At 38.4% G+C, this 20,320-nt stretch overlaps 1 protein-coding gene across 3 annotated transcripts; it reads left to right on the plus strand.

Annotated features, from left to right (window-relative positions):
* The first annotated feature begins 265 nt into the window (after positions 1 to 265).
* On the plus strand, positions 266 to 17,579 carry c1ql4b (complement C1q like 4b). 3 transcript variants are annotated; one of them, XM_088309819.1, is made up of 4 exons: positions 266 to 497; positions 582 to 675; positions 1,100 to 2,287; positions 16,404 to 17,579. In XM_088309819.1, exons 3-4 carry the CDS (start codon positions 1,748 to 1,750, stop codon positions 16,581 to 16,583), a joined length of 720 nt encoding a protein of 239 aa, XP_088165945.1. In that variant the 5' UTR covers positions 266 to 497; positions 582 to 675; positions 1,100 to 1,747; the 3' UTR covers positions 16,584 to 17,579. The 3 variants fall into 3 exon arrangements, with proteins under 3 accessions (XP_088165945.1, XP_088165943.1, XP_088165946.1); XM_088309820.1 differs by having other exon boundaries at positions 268 to 406; XM_088309817.1 differs by having other exon boundaries at positions 266 to 675.
* The last annotated feature ends 2,741 nt before the right edge of the window (positions 17,580 to 20,320 follow it).

Here is a 20,320-nt window from a genome sequence, read left to right on the forward strand (position 1 = left end):
CCTGTGACATGTTTTTCTCCCCATATCTTAGAATTGATTTATGTTAAAATCTTTAATTTATTCGGCTTTTTTGTGTGTGTTAGTTAAATAACCACAAGCAAATCAGCCCCTTGTTCGTTTTTTTCTAGATAGCCAATTGAAAATGAAAAAAAAAAACGAATGTCAACCAGATTAATATCAAACATCGTGAACTGAAATAATAATAAAAAAAATGCTACGTTTTTGTCAGCATATTTTAGATAACTAATTAAACTTTCCGGAATCCGGAAAAGGTCACATGTGGGGGTATGCGCGGGCGTGTGCGGGCGCGCGTCCGTGTGAGTGATGGCGGAGAAGGGAGGTACGAAGGAAGAAGGGAGGGAGTCGTAGCCGGATTGTGAAGAGGAAAGAGGAGCAAATACAACAAGTGAGGAAACTGTTGCTATGTTCGCACGCACGCTTGCTCTGCGGAAGAAGTCTCGTCAACTTCACTTGTCAGAATTTAAGGCAGCCGCTCGGTACGATTTGGTGTCATTAAAGTGACACTCTTCTGTTCATTGTCGACGTGTTTCTTTTTGTATTTGTTTTTTTTTTTTAAATAGATTAAACAATAAGTTTGCAACTTCAGTCGGAGCACTCGTTGTTTGGAGCTTTTTATTCCAGCAGCATGAGGAAACAAGCTAACAAGCCCCCACGGTGAGTTTCTTTAATTTGCATTGCTACTCTGATACTTTATTTGATCGTAGCGGACGATTCAAGTTAATGAAAATTACAGTACTTCGCCTGCAGTCTTAATTTAGAGATTTTGCGAGCTGAGTTTGTCGAATGTGTTTGTCGAAAGTGAATGAAAGGCCCCCAAAGTATAAATATACATTGATTCTATATGTATAATAATATAGAGATGTATTTTTGTTTTCTGTTTAGAATTAAATTGAATACAACCCATTTGATTATCTGTACAATGAATGCTTAGAAAGGAAAAATATTATATAATATATCACATCTAACAAATATATTGTATAGAGAAATATCATGTGCGTATCACATTATATTAAAAGTGATTATTTACTTTCATTTTTTAGTATTAATAATGTCTCTTTAAAATATTTTCCCCCTGCAGATTGTAAAGGAAGTCTGTGCTGTGATGTCCAAAATGGCTTTAAAACAAACATTTTCCCAAACACTGCCTTCTTACTCTGAATCTGGGTGTTTATGAACTGTAAGAGATTCACATTTGAAATGGAAAACTAGAGGACAACGTAGCAGATCGATCCGATACAACGGTGACAGCCTGTCAAATTAAAAAGAAAACAATTTGGGTGGAATAAACGAGCCCGAATTTGTCAGTTTCCAGTGGACAGCCAAGTGAGCGCCATCCCACAAATGTGGTGGGTGAGATGAACCCCAGTGGGAATACTGTAGACCCCACCTGACAGCGCTCTTCCTCAGCACACAAGAGCATTGTGGCCTGAAACAAAAAAAAACCCAAAACAACCATTCAAGAAGTCTTGTCAGTGTAGAAGTTATATATTGTCATATAAAGAGGAAAGGATTGACAGTAAATGTACTGACACAAGAAAAAATCTGCACTTATATTACCCGCACACAAGCACACACGCTTGCGATATTCCTTTGGTGACGTTCCATCCCAGAGTTCAGCCTGGCCGGCACAACCATTCCAGCCAAGGGGGAGGAGGACTTCCTCACGCTGGCTGCTTCCCGGCTCAGCCGCAAGAAGCGCGTGATTGGGGCTGGAGTCGGCGTGGCCATGGTCCTGGTCCTGCTGGTGGCCATCCCCCTATTGGTTCACACCACCAAAGGGGGTGCGTCCGGAGGAGGGGGCACACATTACGAGATGTTGGGGAGCTGCAAGATGGTGTGCGATACTTTCACCCCCCCACAAGGAGAGCTGACAGGCTCCTCCCCTCAGCCCCCAGACTTGGCAAACCGTAGGGGCAAACAGGGTTTCAGAGGAAACCCAGGACTTCCTGGTCCCCCGGGCCCTAAAGGTCCCCCCGGAGAGCCTGGGAAGCCCGGTCCACCTGGGCCACCGGGGCCTGGGCCTGGTGGCTACGGCCCTTCCTTGTACACCCCCAAGATCGCATTCTATGCCGGCCTGCGGAAACAACACGAAGGGAGTGAGGTGCTGAAGTTTGATGACGTGGTGACCAATGTGGGAAACTACTACGAGCCCAGTACGGGCAAGTTCACCTGCCCTCTGCCTGGCATCTACTACTTCACCTACCATGTCCTGATGAGAGGCGGGGATGGAACAAGCATGTGGGCCGACCTCAAGAAGAACGGGCAGGTGAGTGTGTATGATGGCCAAATGTCCTTATCTTCTTTGTTTTGGCGTTTTTGAAACATCTGGCCACATCAGTGCAACTTGGTTGGCTTGATATTTACCCTCAGATGGCAGATGATTGGCTGTTTGGGACGGAGTAGCAGATTGTTCAATTCAATTAGAATCCAGATACAAATAAAGATCTTAGTCAAGAGCTTGCAGGATAAAAACTGCATCTAAACTGCTGTATAATGTATGAATTTATGATAGAATATTCTACACAGCGGTCACGATCAAGGTATCTAAGGCCTCGAATTGAAGGACATCAATCGATTTACTTTTCTATTTTTTTTTTTTTCAAACAAGTATGACTGGAGACTAAAATGTGTTTCCATTATCCGATTAAGGGTTGTGAGGGAGGTGGAGCTTGTCACAGTTGAGCAAAAGGAAAAAGGGTGACTGCACCCTGGTCTGATCTGCAGTCAATCGAAAATACTGACCCGGGGACAGATTTGACCAACCATATGAATAAATTTTATTTGGAACAAAATGTTCACAAAATGTCTTTTCTCTTACAGATGTTACAAGTATTTTTTTTTTCCATACCAAAACTCTCAAAAAAATGAGCTCGTTCACAGAAACCAGAAAAAAAGTTCAGTATGCCCTTAGAATTAAAAAAAAAAAAAAATATATATATATATATATATATATATATATATATATATATATATATATATATAAAATCACAATTCCACAAAATGGGTAACTTACTCAAAAGTATTGGTGCTTGAAGTGTTGTGTCAAAGTGTTGGTCATGTCTTTTGAGCATATTTATTTTAATCAGCGAACCGTGTTGCCCTTGAGCTGCTTCATGTGCCGAGACGCTTTCCTTGTGAATTGGCGTTTTAGAAATAACACTGAATCAAACTGAAGTGGGAAACAAAGCTGCTTAAAAGTCGACCTTTCCTCGGATTACAAAACCTACAAACAATTACACTGATCGCGAGCAAGCGGAGTGTAGCCGTGATTGACAGCCAAGCGATCAAGGGGGTAGCAATTCTCCGCGCCTTGGTGGAACAAAGCCGGCATGGAACAGCTGGCAACTGGCCTCTGAGGAACTGCGACTTCAACGCTAATAAATAAACAAGTAGCCTACAAATGTCTAGCAAAAGCCTTGAATGCTTCCATCTGGAAATCGGTGACAAGCTTGGCGTACTAAACCCTCTCTCTGTTGAGGAGCTCTGATTCTGACATGTGTAGCGGCATATAGAAGAGTGACATCCTGGGGATTACCAGTAGGAGAAGATAAAAATAAATATATATATGGTCAGGCCCATGCAGTCAAACTATGGCTGTGTTTGATGGCTCGGTACATAATTTACTTGGTGCACCAACTGACAGCAGCTGCCAGGCTGATGGGTTCTTGTTCACCGCTCTGGTGATTTACATACTTGAACAAGAAAAGGAGGCAAAGAAATTAGCGTGCCGACTGCTTCGCTTTTTGCATACATTGTCAAATGGACCGGTTTTTACAATTCAAAACAGCTGCTCATTAAATGTGTGTTGGATACTATTGGGGGGGGTGGTATTTGGAACTGTTTATTTTCAGGTTCTTCGTGGCAACATCACTACTCTGTGCTTGGTCACGTCTTAGTCAACTACTTCACTAGAAACTAGTTTTGCTGTGAGCAGGATGTGGTGTTCAGATTACATATAGTTCATCTATGCGACATACATTGTCAAATGCTCAAGTGGTTACATAATTAGTTCAGCCACTCTCGCGGTTGTGTACAAAATAAAAAATACATTATTGTTCAGGTGAGTTGTTGCATTAGCATTCCATAGACGGTTGTTTGTTTACATTGGCAAAAAATTACAAAGATGCAGCATTTTGTCGCACACTGTTGCCATGGCGATGCGCTTTTTGCAAAGAAAAAGGATGTTTTTGAGGGTCTGAATTTGGCCAAAAACTCATGAAAACATTGATGTCCTATGTCAGGGGTGGGCAAACATTTTGATTGGCGGGCCACAATGGGTTCTAAAATTTGACAGAGGGGCCGGACCAGGAGCAGATGGACGGAGTGTTTTGGTAACCTCATCTCATCGGAGAACAAAAAAAACATTTCATTTTACATGAAAGTGAACAAAAGCATTACAGCAATATATGTCTTTAGAAACCACAGTATTTAGAAAATAAAACATTAACTAGGTTTATTTAATTTTTTTCAAGTTTGGCAGGCTGTATTAAAACGCTTAACGGGCCGCATGTTGCCCCCGGGCCGTAGCTTGCTCACGCCTATCCTATGTGCAAGTAGCCTAACCTAGCCAGTGTTGTGATGGCCCTTTATAGCTATTTTTTTTGTTCAATAAAAAGTGCAATTTTGCGGCATAATAAACCCTCACCAATTCACATATTGGCACATTTATCTGTAAAACATTTTGCGTCTGCTTTTTGTTGCTCTTTCTGTAGCACCCTTAAAATGACCTCCTAAGGTCCCATGTTAGCACAGGAGTCGCTAGCGTTGATTTCTGTCTGTAAGTCAGTAAATCTGCCTGCTTATCATTGAGCGAAGGTGCTTGTGGAGTTGAAAGCACGGTGGTGAACTTGTCATGGTCATGCGGCGGAAGGTCCAGATCACTATTAGCAGCGGTTGATCAGTTGATAACAGCACATTCCTCAATGAAAGGCACAGTATGTGTCAAACTAAAGATAAAGCACTGGTTGCTGGTTGTCTCTAGGTATCACTGAGACAAAACCATACCAAAAATAGCTAACGGAAAGTCGGAATTGGTAGCTTTGAAGGGTTTGACTTAGCTTAAGCTAGTCATCCATGGGCGCTAAAGCTAACAATTTAAAATAAGTTCTCACTTATAATCAACCACCCTGTGTCCACAAAGCAGTACATCTCAGCTTGGCCGGGCACCATCCTTTTAGTAGTCAGTTGTCAAGATGTGACAGCAAAATAAATAGTAGCATCAAAGAAACAAAATACAAACTTCATGTAAATAGTATTGATAGGCCAATGTCTAGAATCACTTTTGTCATAATCATATACGTGACTGTTACTATTAACTCATTCAATCCATGAGACATACATTTACGTTTTCAAAAACGTAGTCCCCACCTCCCAAAGACGTATTTATACGTCTTAGCCTTTTTTTTTTTTTTACGTCATAGCTCCAAGTTTTTATAGCATTAGAACACATATTCTGTTGGCCTCGAAAAAAAAAATCTGTCAAAAATGCAGAAAAACTCTCGAAATGAGGGGTTTCCGCTAGTGAAAATTTCTTGGATTAAATGAGTTAATAGTGGCATCTTCCATTCCGAATATTTTTCCAAAATGTTTGTTTTGAATCTCCGCTGGAATCAATGCCAGCTTCTATTCGGTTTTACAAACATACATTTTTATAGAGCAGGATTTATGTGAACTATAAAGTCTGTCAAAAAAAAGAAGATATTCCCGTTTTCATGCATGTGACAAGATGTCCATAAAGCACGATGTAAAGAGTGGGGGCAGTTCAATTCCACATAACATTTGGAGGCTTCAAATTGTCATTCCAGGCGTCTTCTGCTGTTAAATCTTTGATAGCCTTTAGATGAGATCTTCTCCACTCAACCTGTGCCCCTCCTTACACATACCCTTTTACAGCCCACACTGCCTATTGACTCTTTCCTCATTAATTATCTTTTCCATCAAATAAATTATTTAACCCAATTCGGCTGATCTTTCCCTCCCTATTTTACTGTCTATTTTTGTGAACTTGTGAGGTCAAAAAGGCAAAACCTTGAAAACTTGTTCAACTATACAGACAATCATCACACAGTATTTTTCATCTTGTGCTGATATTAATATGAGTTTTGGCAAATATTAAAAGCAAAACTGCTTATAGCGTTCAGAGTAAAATCCACTGATGACCTGAAAGAAAATGCGTCAAATTTATTTTTTTTCCCCCCGAAATATTAATGTTTTATTTTTATAGGTACTGCTGGAATCAATACAATCCTTCAGTACACATGACACCCATGACAAATATGAGTTTAATTTCTCCCTTGAATTTTGAATTAAAAAAAAATATATATATATATATATATATGTGTGTGTGTGTATATATATATATATATATATATATATATATATATATATATATATATATATATATACCATCGTGCTTGCATTACCAAACAGTACATCATTCAAATTAGTGTTGTAATTATATTGCAATAACACGTCACGCATCATCAATGCAACACCACCCGAAAATCATGTTCATTTGCTAATTTAATACGCAAAAGAAAATCACTAATGAATTATATTATCATTGATTAAAATGGTAATGGAAAATGGCACCAGCGCCAGACATCCTCATCGAAGTCTGCTCTCACGCCGACCCCCCGACGAGACAAAAAGCCTTTAATACTTCTCAAAGCAAACGACTGCGGTTTCATCATCCTCACCAAATTCTTTTTCAAAAATCTTAGCGCCATGAATGATGCAATAGAAAAAACAATGAGCTGAATAGGCTGCCTCTTTGGCTGAAATTAATGTCCACGCAACTATAAATGAACAAAACCAGATAACCCAAAAGCATCTAACCTAACTATATTTACTCATTATAGTGTAAAAAAAATAATAATCCAGATTTTCAGACTTCAAGCAGCACGATACTGCTCGGCTCGGAATGCTTGATTGCATTTTTGCTTTGTGTTGACGGCTGCTCAAGTGAGGTGAGAAAAAAAATGGAGCAATTAAGATACACTAATGCCCTTACAAGTGGGTAAGGACAGCCGCATTCCCCGATGCATTCTTTATTAATTGAACCCGACAAATAGTCAAACACAGAATTACAAAATTAGAACACACGCTAGGAGCTGCTGTCTTGGGTCCTTGCCCACACACAACCAACTCCAAATTCTACCATCACTCACTCACCTGGGTCACATCTCTAAACGGCACGCATTGACACACGAATGCTACAGTAATGACATCACATTATCAAAGCTTTTTGTTTCTTTAAATTCTCTTTATAATGTTTATTGTTTGTTTTTATACAATGTGCTCTTGTTCTTTATTATCTTTTTTTTTAATGTCGTCGTGGTTCTGCAGCAGATTAATGGCATTTCAATGAACGGAATGGAGAGAGACTCTTCATTTTCTACTTCATCCCGTGGCTCTTGAAAAAGTCAGAATGGTTTAAAAAGGCAAAGTAAAAAATTTAGTCTAACTTTGCAATCGAATCACTGCTGGAATATACATTTTTTTAAAGCACCACGGTACCATTTGCTGGATTAAGTGAGCATGAATACCCTTGCCCCTTCAGTTAAAAGCAAATTCCTCAATTATTAAAAAAAAAAAAATCCCGAAAAAATTCCTTACGAGCAATTAATTGTCCATCACATAATACAATTTAACTACAGACACTCCTTACCTATGTCATTGGTGGACGCTTGAGCTTATAAATTTGCCGCAAATGACCGTAACAATATAATAAACATTTAAAAGGCTTGTCATCATGCGCATGTATTAACAGCATCAGTCCGGTGATGATCAATGTGTTGTCAGCGGGGGACGAGAGTAGGACATAGGCAAGGGTGGGTCGCCTGCAGAGACAGACAGCCGTCAGATGGGTGAGCTGAGTCAGAGATGGATGGATTACAACATGAGACTGGACTAAGAAGGACAGCCCAAACGCCAATGTCTGAAAGAAAGAGAAAAGATATGCATGAAACTATCACAAGCTGATGAAGAAGTGTTGCCATGTGCAACTTGACTTTTCTGATCTCAAGTGGAAGAAATTCTCCTCTCTCCTTGTCTCTCATTATTCAAGATTCAGATAGGTGTTGAGGAAGACGACCTTTTCAATTGATATATAATTCGCCATCCAGTTGTACTTTGCCCTTTACACTGATGAGCATGGAGCGATAATAAGAATATTTATAGCTCGTCCGAAACAGGCGCACAAGGTTGGTCATTTGGCTGGGCGCTACCGGACAGCCAAATGACATCACCAGTCAGAACATTTCTATATCTTGGGCCCAAAATGCATCTCTACTGTTGACATTGAGTGACCTCATTATGTGACTGTGGCAACAGGTTGAATGAAACCTGTCCAGCACAAGGAGACTGCAGGATAAACCTCGCCTTTAATAAGGACAGTGGCCTTATTAAAGCCAACAAAATGCTCTGACACGCGCACCGTGGAGACTCCGGCGTTAACAATGCAAGGTGTAAAAAGTTGGAAGGGAAGGAAAAAGATTGTGTGTGTGGGTGAGGATAATATATGTGCCGTGTCTGCTGCAGGTGCCTTTGTTTTTGAAAGACTCATTATTCCTAGTGAGGCCGCCGTGTATGTAAAGTGTTGCCTTCAAAGGTCCAGCATGACTCGTACGGCGAAAGAAACGACATTTTAATGATTTCCACTGTACTTTATCTGTGGGTGTAACCGATTCTATGAATAAAGAAAATGGGAAATGATAAGATCACGGTAGGTTTTACATGCTTTTAATTGGTCATTGAGGGTTGAATCAGTTGCGGGGAATTAATTGTACATTAATCTCGTCTTCAGACCATTGAGCTGTGCTACAAAGCATGTGCATACAAAGTTGGGAATGTTGTTGAAATCAAGATATCAATGTGGAAAAACTAAATGCTAACAAAAATGAATATGAAAATATAAAGCAATTGCTGAGGTGTGCTGAGTTTCCAAAAATTTGAATATTATGACTTAAGTAAATTTAAAAATTAGTACGGCAAACAAGAGTAAATGCTCATAGGTATAAAAATACTCCAGTGATGAGAAACTGCTAAATATATATATATATATATTTATTTTTAATCAGAACATGATTGTGAAATAGAATATTACATGGGAATGTTAATCTTCAGATATTGACCAAGAATATCACTTAAACTAAAACAATCATAATGATCAAATAACATGAACAAAGGCCAGTTTTCAGCCACCAGAATTATTATTTTATTTACTTATTTATATATTTTTTGACATTCAACATTTTGTCAAATTACAAGTGGAGTTCTTGTAGGCTGAAATGCTTCTATTTTGGACAAACACTGATGGCAATACATAACGTAGATGTTCTTTTTCATCCATTTTCCTGACCAGTTGCTTACCTGCGAGATATATATTTCTGACCTTGTTTATGTAAATAAGTCACTTTGAAAACTTCCCTTCTGTGTGCCGACACGTGACTTCTTTTCTCTGTTGATTGATCAAATGGAGTCATAAAACACTACATAATAAATCTCAATGAGTACATTTGACTCTAAAAAGTAGATATTTGTTCCCAGTCAACAGAATAAAAAATTTAAGTGTAAAATATTCCACATAAATTTTATGCTGAGGATTCTACTCTCAAATTTTCTCTTTCTTTTGCAAAATAAGCTTACATAAATATTATTAATGCTCTAGTATGAATCTAAATGTGTCTTAAAATGGTGCAAGTCTCTGATTGGATAACATTGTGCTGATGTACTCGGACGACCAGTGTCACTGTACAAGTAATTAAAACGTGACAAGAAGTGTGAACTTGAATAGGTAGTGTAACACCAAGAAGATGTAAAATGTAGAAGGTGGTAGCGCGACTAATTACAGTGTCTGAGACAGTGATCCACAACCACTGTGCTGGTCGCACTTTCATTGAATTGCTTTGAAATTTGTTATTTATTTATAATAAAAAATTTATTTTTGGACACAACATACTATATTACACTCTTTTTGTCACTTGTGTCATTTCCAGCTCAAAGATACCCAATGGCCAGAAATTCACTTTGTTATTGAAAAAATAATGAAAGAATGAATAATTTGGGTCTTGACTGTAAGTATTTAAAACGCATTACATTTATGTCAAACAGGTTTATGGCATCAGTAGCCCTTAATTAATCGCACTTGTAATGACCAACATATAAAATTATATTTTATATCTGGTAGTCTATAATTATTCACCCCAAATTTCTCTTTCAATCAATTGCTTATTATTTTTATTCATAACGATGTCAAACCAAAGTTGACAGACATACTAGTTTTATTATTGATAGAATTTAGTTATGCTTAATAAATTGCTTACTTAATTGAATTTTCAGAAAAGCCCACTTTGCCAACCCAAATTTGGGAGTAAAAAATGTGAATGGAATTCCATTTCTCATTCCTGTTCAAAATGGTAAACCATTGAAATCACAAAATTGAAATAGTCTAAAATAAAACACTTAATGATGCCGGTGCTCTCATAAATGTGTACGTAGTACAGCAAAAACACGGTAATATAAGATTCATTAACTTAAGTGCCGACTTTTCCCATTTCATCTGATTATTTTTTTTCTCCTTTACCCTCAAAGGTGTCCAACTCCAGCCAATTAGAGACTTTCTAATCAAAATCTTGACACCAAGGGTCTTGGGTGTCAGGGAAAAATATTAGCATTTATATGCCAATTAGTGAGTGCGGGAAAGTCTCCTTGTCAACCTGCATAATGGAAACAGGAAACCTCTGACTGGTACATGTATCTAGAGGCAAGAAGAACACGGCACCTATAACCAAAAAAAAAAAAAAAAAAAACTTTTCAATTGCCCTGCTCATCCAGTTCACCCTCAGCATTCTCTGTGGTGAGTTTAAGAGACCGCCGTCTCAGTGGCCTCGCTCCACCGTGAAAGATCCGTACATCATGGTGAATGAATCCTGTCAGTTTTATTACTGGAGGATTAAGAAGCACTGCGACACAAAATAAAAGTGAAGAAAAACGTTCTTTGTGGGCCTTCTCTGTGAGCCTCTTGAAGGAAATCCAGGTTTTAACCGATTCTTCTGAGATACCAGCATTTCTTTGTTTACCATCAAAATAAATAAATAAAACAGCTACAGTCAAATAGCAGTCAGTTCAAATGTTCAACAAAGATGCTTAATTCATTCCCTGCCAGCCCAGGTAAAATGAATGTCCTTTTGGGCGTCTATATCCGTCAATGGCAGCGAATGAGTTAAGCATTAACCCAAATGAACAAAATAACTACTTCAGTAGAATTAAACAGAAGTTTTCTCATGCCCAGACTTAAATCCAATGACCAATTAAATCCAAGGGGGCATTCCCTGGGATTGAGTGTCTTAACTTCCATCCCGCACCCCCATTCACAAATTATTTTTCAGGTACTTCAAAATTGTCCGATCGCCGCAGGCATCCACCGTGCTTTTCACTCCATTGGTGTAAATGCTATTAGGAGTTTGCCATCCACTCCCCTCTTACGTAAAAAGTGGAGGGAGCGTAATCTGCTCTGTTGTCCCTCGGGGTTCCCCTCCTTCGCGCCGACGAAGGATCAAGCTCAACAACTTCGGACCCAACGACAGAAATCCGCTTCCTTGTCACTATCACTCCACTCGGTTGTTGACAATAATCCTGTTTTGCCTTTCCTCGCTTGTTTTCGCTCCCTAAGTCTCAGCGTCTCCTGCCCACTTTAAGGAAACAAGCACTTTCACAGTGATTGTAAGCGACAGCCGAGGGTTTAGATTCATCTGTGCTGCACACAGACTCACATTTCTCTGCTAGAAATGTTGCAGAAGTGGTTGTGGGGAAAAAAAAGTGTGCAATTCATTTAATAAACGGAAACAACTGCAACTATTTAAGAAAAAAAGTCTTCAGAGGTCAGCTTCCTCCACACGTGAATGAACATTTTTAAAGGTCTGAACTAAATCATGGACCTGAACATAGAGAAGTATGTAGACTATATAACACTTGAAAAGATCTTTTTTTTTTTTTTGTTATTCAAATCAAAATGTTAAAATCATCACATCAGTATTAAAACTTTAAATGCAGTAACTTCTTAAATATGATATAAAAATGAATGGTGAATTAAATTGAATTTATAAACTTATAGAATTGCGAGCATTTCCCATGGTAAGAAAGTAGCCATGAATTAATCATAAAAGTAGTGGTGGGAAAAAAAAAAACAAACATTAAATGTCAGCATCTCCACTGACCGAGTCGAGGCTCACTAACACGCGTGTTGTCTCCAAGAAAGTCAACCATAAAAAGCCGTAAATAACAAAAGTGTCCTTTTAGGCTCCCTAATCTAATTAGATGATGTTAATATTTTTTAAAGGCCATTTTAATAAGACGCTATTAATATCATTGCTTGGCTTGGCTGTTAGACACGGACCATTCAGGCCAGCAAATGATAATAATTTTGTCTTTATGACATTAAAATAGCTCTTAATGCTTTTAATGTGACAGAATAAAAATCCATCTATTTTCTACAGCTTCTCTCAATTTATTTATTCATTAAAAAGTCATTTTAACATGAACATGTTTTTTTTTAATATAAAAAATGTGTGTAGTTTTTTTTTTCTTAACACAGCGCTCTTGTACTGTCAATGCAAAGAAGATCAAGTTTAAATTGAAATCGCATATTGTTTATTCGCAGCAAGTTCCATCTGCCTATCAGCCTACTACTCGGCTGAGAAGAGTATCAGGGGAATGGTATCGTTCAACCATGTAGACAGATGTTGGACGTACAGGATGTCAGAATCTCTTTCCTTCTCTAGTTCTCCAAAAACCCATTAGGCTTCCTTGGGGGAATTCTTATGTCCCTTCCTCGCTAAACAACAAGAACAACAACAACAAAAAAAGCTGTTAAGAATAGGATGGATGAGAGTGGTTCCTATAGAACTATGGGCAATGTGTTCTTTTTTTTTTTTTTTTTTGTGCCTCCTGCTAGTATTTCATGGGTCCATTTGACCATTGCAGCCTATCCCGCATTTATTGTGATTGTATAGCGTTATTGAGGGGTTGGACCTATTAGGCGCTGAGCCGCCATGGCTGTCCGGCGACCAATTACTGAAGCCTGCAAGTGTGTATAGCCTACCCTGGTGCATCTGGATGTAAGGAGGAGTGGGTTGTTTGTGTGTGTGTGTGTGTGTGTGTGTGCTGTGGTTCCCAGGAGATCTGCCACAGCAGCACGCCGTTAATCAATCCGATTTAGACCGGACAGGGACATGCTTAGTCGCTGCTCCCGCCAACACCGCCATGGTGAGGAGAGAAAATGTGTGCGTGACCGGCATCCCATTGAAGTGTAAGGACACAAAAAGATGGATAGATGGGCCCAGAATGAAGAGGGAGCGACGGCGGTGCGATCGGGTGAGGGATGATGCGGGGGGGGTGGGTTGTCTGTGAGGTGTGGACGAACAGACAACAATTAGTGTGGTGGTGCGCGTTGAATGAAAACAAAGGTGATGTATTGATTTGGATGAAATTACTCACTTTTTTTTTTTTTTTAAATAGAGCAATCGTCCCCTCAGAGAAATCGATTGTGTAATGAGTTAAATTGATGAAATGAGAAGAGGAAGACAATCATTAAATGGAGGACTGATTTGATTTTTCTTTGTAATCACATGGAAGGCGGAAAAGCTTAATGAGTGTTCAAGATGAGACTTAGTTGCTCCACATTACAGAAAAAGGGAAGTTGGGCGTTTTTTGAGGCTGAGTAAAAAAAAAAAATGTGATGGAAACAACTTTTGGCATTCGGGTACCACAAAATGTCAACAGATTACAACAAACGTGGCAGACAACTGCAATGAGGAAATATTTGTGTTGTTTGTGAAATTGCGATTACATCATTTGATTTGATCGGCCTTTCCAATAACAACACTTTTTTTTCACCTGTACTTAACTCATTTTATTCATTTTTCCGAGGACTTTTACTCCCTACATGTGAAAACAGACAGCTTTCTGCTCCTTAATTCTTCAAAAGAGGCTCATTAGTTGTTTTTTTTTTTTCAACATTCGCGGATGATGACAAGAAGTTAAAAAAACAAAACAAAAAAAAAACGTCGTACTGGAGAGTGCTAATCGGTGCTGGTTCAGATCTTCATATTGATTTTATTTATTTATTTATTTTATTTATTGTTTTTTGTTTTTTTTAATTTTCTGTTATAGAATTGCTGCAGCAGTTGAATCAGTATTTCGACTTGCTACTACTACTTTTTACTTACCAGTCTTTTTAGTATCTGCGCTTTTATTTAAGCGCGTGAGTACTTTTGCCACCTCTGCAAACCTACGTAGTCTTTTTGGTAGCCTTAATTTATCAAAATATTACATTACAGTCGACAACTGCAAACCTATTTTCCTTTTTACTGTTTCAATTTTGTTCTTTATTTATTTTTTCAGTTTTCTGGGCCCCCCAAATTCGCCCTCCATTTTTTTTTTGTTGAAAACATATAGTAAATACTTTTTTTAAATAATTTGTTGGATTTCCTCACCCAATGCTATTTTGTGATCGCCAATTAGAGACGGATTTTCACAATTCGTGGGCCAATTACCATGCAAAACATGTTGTAGTAAATTATCCCATATTCTGTCGGATATTCTTAATACCAATATAATTTATTTAATATTTTGTAGAACATACTTTCACATTATTTGCTTGTGAATTCCCAGCCATGTTTACATTTTGTGTGAATGATTTACCGCTTTTCAAGAATGCAGCATTTGTCCACATAATAGAGCAGAAGATATAAATTAAGTAGTAGTAGTTAAAGCATCATAATTGCTCTCATTAATATGTATGTGCTTTTATCTTCCTCCGCAATGGTGTGCTTGGAGGGCTGGTTACTCACCCAGTGATGGTGCAATTCATTATAAACAGATTTGCTTACCGAGTAAGGACCGCCTATCTGCATAATGAATACGACTGTCCGATCTGCCAGCCCAGTGACAATTTCCCCTCCTTGAAATGTGTTCAAATAAATCCTTGCAGGAAATGTGTCTGATTCCGAGAGGCTGGAATGAACATGACAAAACATTTAGCAGCTGCGTTGGTGGATTCACGCAGGTCCTAATGAAAGCTTTCCTGGCGTGTGGGGCCATTATTATCTGTGGAGACATCATTAGATCCCATTTGTTAGCAGTTGTGTAAACACGTGCCGTGATATCAGTTGTCGCCACTTCTTTGGTGGTTATTCATGTGTGAGCTCGCAAAATGATGAATGAAGCCTCACAACTGATTGGTTATTTTAAATTCTTTACTGATGGTGTAGCAGTTCACAGTTTTTCTCCCGCTGCTTTTTAAAAAAATATATGCTAGCATGCATGCTAGCATACGTTTTAAGCTAGCATATGTTCATGCCTGCGCCCAATAATACGGTGAGCCAGATATATGTGTTAAATACAGAAATAGCGCCGGTATCTGAGACGGCGCCTTACAACACTTGGTGCACCATACGGTAATGAATATACAGTACGTCATTATTCAGCAAAATAATTGCTTAGTGCACATAAACCCCCCTTTTCAGGGGAAAAAAAGCATTTTTTTTTTGTGTGACAGCTTTGATTATTAAGTGATAAAATAACATTTTTCCTTAAAAAGGGGGGTGAAAGTAGTAGAAAACTGCTACTAAAGGTTTATGTTCAATATGATATCTGCTTGCTAAAATTCCTTTCTAAATGTAACTGAGATGGTGAAAATAAATCGACTGAATCTACAATTCAAACACGTTTCAAACCGGTTGCATAAGATCAAAATGTGTTAAACCAGCATACATGATCCAGTTATTTTGGAAGAGAACAGGAGAAGATTATATCCATTTTCCACCTTTTAATCATGTGCAACCAAATAATAAGTGCCTTTTTTCGGTGTTGAATTTCAAATTGGGATACTTTTTGGCCACTTAGGAGGTTTCAAAATAATTTCGCACACATTGTTAAAGTAAAACCTTGGACAGTTTCGATCAATATTGAGCATTGTCATATTTGATCATTTTCAATTGCAGTACAAGTGTACCTAATGTTGTGGCTGTGGTGGGTGTATCCAGCAGTTTACTCTTTTGACACTTGACTTCACTAATGTATTTTTTTTATTTATTTATTTATTTTTACACCGGACAGGAATACAATTGAAATGAGGCCACGCCAAGATTTCAAAATGGATTTAAAATGGCATTGTTGCCTTGATATGGATGGAAGAATCTGCTCCGCTGTAGAAATTGGAAAACACTCCAGCATAAATATTTTACAGCTTGTAGTAAAGTTGTTTTGGTCTATCGTTTCTGTTTGATGTGACACCACAAGCGAGCACCATTTTCAACTGTGTTTTTTTTTTTTTTTTCAACGTTTTTAACAAGTTCCCTCCACCCACCCGACTTCCTCAGGTGAGGGCCAGTGCCATCGCCCAAGATGCGGACCAGAATTACGACTACGCCTCCAACAGTGTCATCCTGCACCTGGACGTGGGCGACGAAGTGTGCGTGCAGCTGGACGGCGGCAAAGTTCACGGCGGCAACACCAACAAATACAGCACCTTCTCTGGCTTCCTCATCTACCCTGACTGACACGCTACTTTCTGTCATCCCTCTTGCGCATCTTACCGGCTGCCATTTCATCATGCCATTGGTCAAACCGACTCAAAAGAGAATTTCTAGCCAATGAATACATAATTGTATTTTCGTCAGTTAACATTTACCTCGGACAAACACCTGGTTAGTTGTAATTCTGTGCCATGAACAAAGTCCTTCACATTTGCTCAGAGACAAACATATGCACACACACACACACACACACACACACCTAAATTCACCATACACAAATGAAGATATCCACCCATCCTATGTGTGTGTTAGCAGCCTCTGGCTTCCTCATGCAGAAACATTTTCAGCATAAACACCACATTAAGAAAAAAAATCATAACTATATTGATTGTAGCTGATAATGTGTGTGACTCCATTGCAAAAAAAAAAAAAAGTACGTATGTGTGGTATGTCTATATGTTCAAAGTCCACATTTCAGTCCTTATGTTGAAGATTTAGTTTGACACATCACATTACACAGGTAAGAGCTTGCTAATATAAAGTAACAGATAATTAAATATGAATTATTTCGGTTGGGTGGTTTATCACAATATACCCCAAATGCATTGAAATCATGGCAAATGATTTGTGTTTTTGTGCAAAAATATAAATATGATACAACATGTTCGCCATGCCTCTTGTTTTTCTTTTTTTTTTTTTTTTAAATAGATTTATCCACAAATGATGTAGCAGAGAACAAAAGGTACTTTGGATCTGTTTTCAGTTGCCATGGTAATGGGATCATTTGGATTGAGATTGTTGTCTTCTGTTAGTGAAATTTTAAAAACACACGCACAAAAAAAAAATCTGTTTTGATCAGGTCGTTGTAGTGAATATGCGTCCTAAATTTGTGAATGGTTTTCGTGCCTTCTTCCCAATTTCATCAGCGATGGCAACCCTTTCCGAGATGATTACCTTACATCTCGAGTTGTGTATTAAAGTTTCAGACAAAAATCAAAAAACAAGATGAAAGATTCACAATTGTGTTAATTGCAGTCATCCTTCTGTCGCTTTGAACAGAACTCATGTTACTTTCTTGTATGCTTAGCTGCAAGTTGTATCGGTCACAATAGCAGCATCTGTCTTCTCATCAAAATCAAGCGGAGTGAACACTTGACGACCTATTTTACGTGCGAATGTACTTCAGTGAAAGTGTTTTTCAAATGCAGGTGTTTCGAGCATACACATGGGTTTCTGTGCCTTACGCGCTCTGTTTCCCTTTCATTTTTTTTCATGCATGAGACTGTTCTCAAATCCGAGCTGTGCGGAAAAGCTGATCCACGTGATACAAACAGCAATCCCACGGTGCCAATGTTGTTCAACATTTTTTTTGGGGGGGGGGGGTACGAGACACTAACCAGGGACTGTGGATCTTTGAATGTATATGGATGTCATTTGTGTCTATAAACTAGATGAAAAGGGGATGGAAGTTCTGTCCGTGTGGTGGCACAACAGAACCATGTCATATTGATAATTTACATTAAGAAATATAATATGTCAATGTATCCAGATGATTATATGTAACTATTAAAACAAAGTATCATTGCAACACATGCATTGTAGCGTTTGATGTGTGCCAGAGACTGTTGGGCCCCTGTGAGTGATGCTTAATCGCGTGACTGTGGATGTGAATCTGTTCCGATGAAAGTCACCATTGCGGTGGTGTGACACGGTGGTACACAAACATTCCTCTTTCGTGCCATGCTGCATCCAACGGTGTGTTCTGCCGCTGTCACATATGTGTAGCCATTGTTGTCACTGTACTTTGTAAGCTTGGTTGTACGTGGCATTCTCAACACTTGAACAACATGAAACACAATAAAAGAAAAAAATCTAAACAGATGTTTTCCTTTTTTGGATGTTACAAAGTTTTTTTTATTATTTTATTTTATTTAAAAAAAAGAAAAACATTAGCTAAATTTACCAAAGGGCAAAACAAAGTACAAAAAATGTGTACAACTCCTTGAAATAAAGTGTTTGTTGTTTTTGTTATTTTATATGTTTGAAATTGAAGTATTAAAGTATAGAGTCAAGATGTTTCCACATTTTATGTGTGGCGGAGCTATTCATAAAAATGAAGTATCACAATCAAGTTGCAGTTGCATTTTTATTAGAAAAAATGTGTTATGAACCATGTAGAAATAAAAATCTATCTATCTATCTATGTATCTATCAAGCTAGCTAGCTAGCTATCTATCTAATATGCTAGCTATCTAACATGCTAGCTCACTAGCTAATTTTGTTCGAGATCACATCACATCTTGCTTTGCCTTTTTGAATTGCATCTGTGAGTTCCGTCTTTTCTGATGCTTCTACATGCTTAAGGGAAAAAATAGAATAAAGAAAAAATAAATTAATGCAATGGATCTTTAATCAAAATGAGAGTGCATTCCATTCTTGGCGAGGGGGTTTTAATGTCGTGTAGATGAGAGAGAGCTTTTTGAGCTGTTGGACATGGAGTTGTGGGGGCTGTCATCCCCCACTCTCCCCTCACCCCCCTGTGAATCCCAATGCTCCCCCTCGCAGATTCCAGCGTTAAGTTAATTGGACAGGGAGTGAGGGTTGAGGAGGGAAGCGTTCAGCCCCATTAGCAATCCCTCTGTGGCAGGCCGATCCGAGAGGATCACAGACTCACAAATAGACGGATTAAAATAATCAATAGGCCTCTCTCTCTCACTCTCTCTCTCTCTCTCTCTCTCACTCTCTCTCTCTCTCTCTCTCTCTCTCTCTCTCTCTCTCTCACTCTCTCTCTCTCTTTCTCTCTCGCTCTCTCTCACTCGTTCGTTCGAACACACACACGCACACGCACACAAACATATATAGAGAGCTTGAGGAATACTAGTTGCACTCCACTTTTCAATGTTGTTTTTGGACTTTTGCAAATTAGCTTTACTCATACTAATATACACGAATACGCACAAACACGCGCACACGCACACACGCGCACGCAGTTAATTTAAGCCTTGAATAAATGAGAACAAGTAAAAGGTCAGTGAGATGAAAGCAATCGGCGTTGTCTATATGCTGTCAACATTGTCTTTTATTCCATGTTTCATGTTAAGAACATTTCTAATTTATAGTTGAGTACATTTGGACAGTTACTAGACTAGAGGCCGGAGTACATTTGTGAATATAAATATATGCTGCAATGATCAAATATTTATTATTATACAGTATGTTAAGGGCTTTTGTCAGTTAAACTGTTTGTGTTTTTCAATGGTCCTTCAGAGGTTTTAGTTACCTTTCAAATTGTATGACAGCTTAGATCAAATGCTCTCCAGGGCTGTGCATGCGCCACAGGACCTAAATTCTCCACCACGATTTATAACATTGACATTAAATCTGTCAGAATTTATTATGGTCTTGTTGGATATGTAATAAAATAACCATAAATTATATATTGCTGGCATCAGGTGGAATCCTCGTACCACCACAATCATACTTTTTCAGGAGATCCCAAAACTGTTAATATTGCATCATCTAAGAAAACAATTATTTTTTCACACTTTAGTTTGGTCAGTAACTTGTAAAATTAATTGGCTTGAAAATGGCCTTTTTTCTCTCTTTGACGATGCAATGTTAATGGTTGAACAAATGTGGTGATGATGAGTGGGTCAGTGACACATAAAGTAAAGTAAGTAAGTAAATGAGAAATTTAAATGGTCTTTGATACTTAACAAAAGACTTAATGACTGTAGATGTGCCATCTTCCCAAACTGTAA

This window comes from Idiotropiscis lumnitzeri, chromosome 11, assembly GCF_059441095.1.
Source record: "Idiotropiscis lumnitzeri isolate Australia: NSW breed Sydney's pygmy pipehorse chromosome 11, RoL_Ilum_1.0, whole genome shotgun sequence".
NCBI classification, from domain to species: domain Eukaryota; kingdom Metazoa; phylum Chordata; class Actinopteri; order Syngnathiformes; family Syngnathidae; genus Idiotropiscis; species Idiotropiscis lumnitzeri.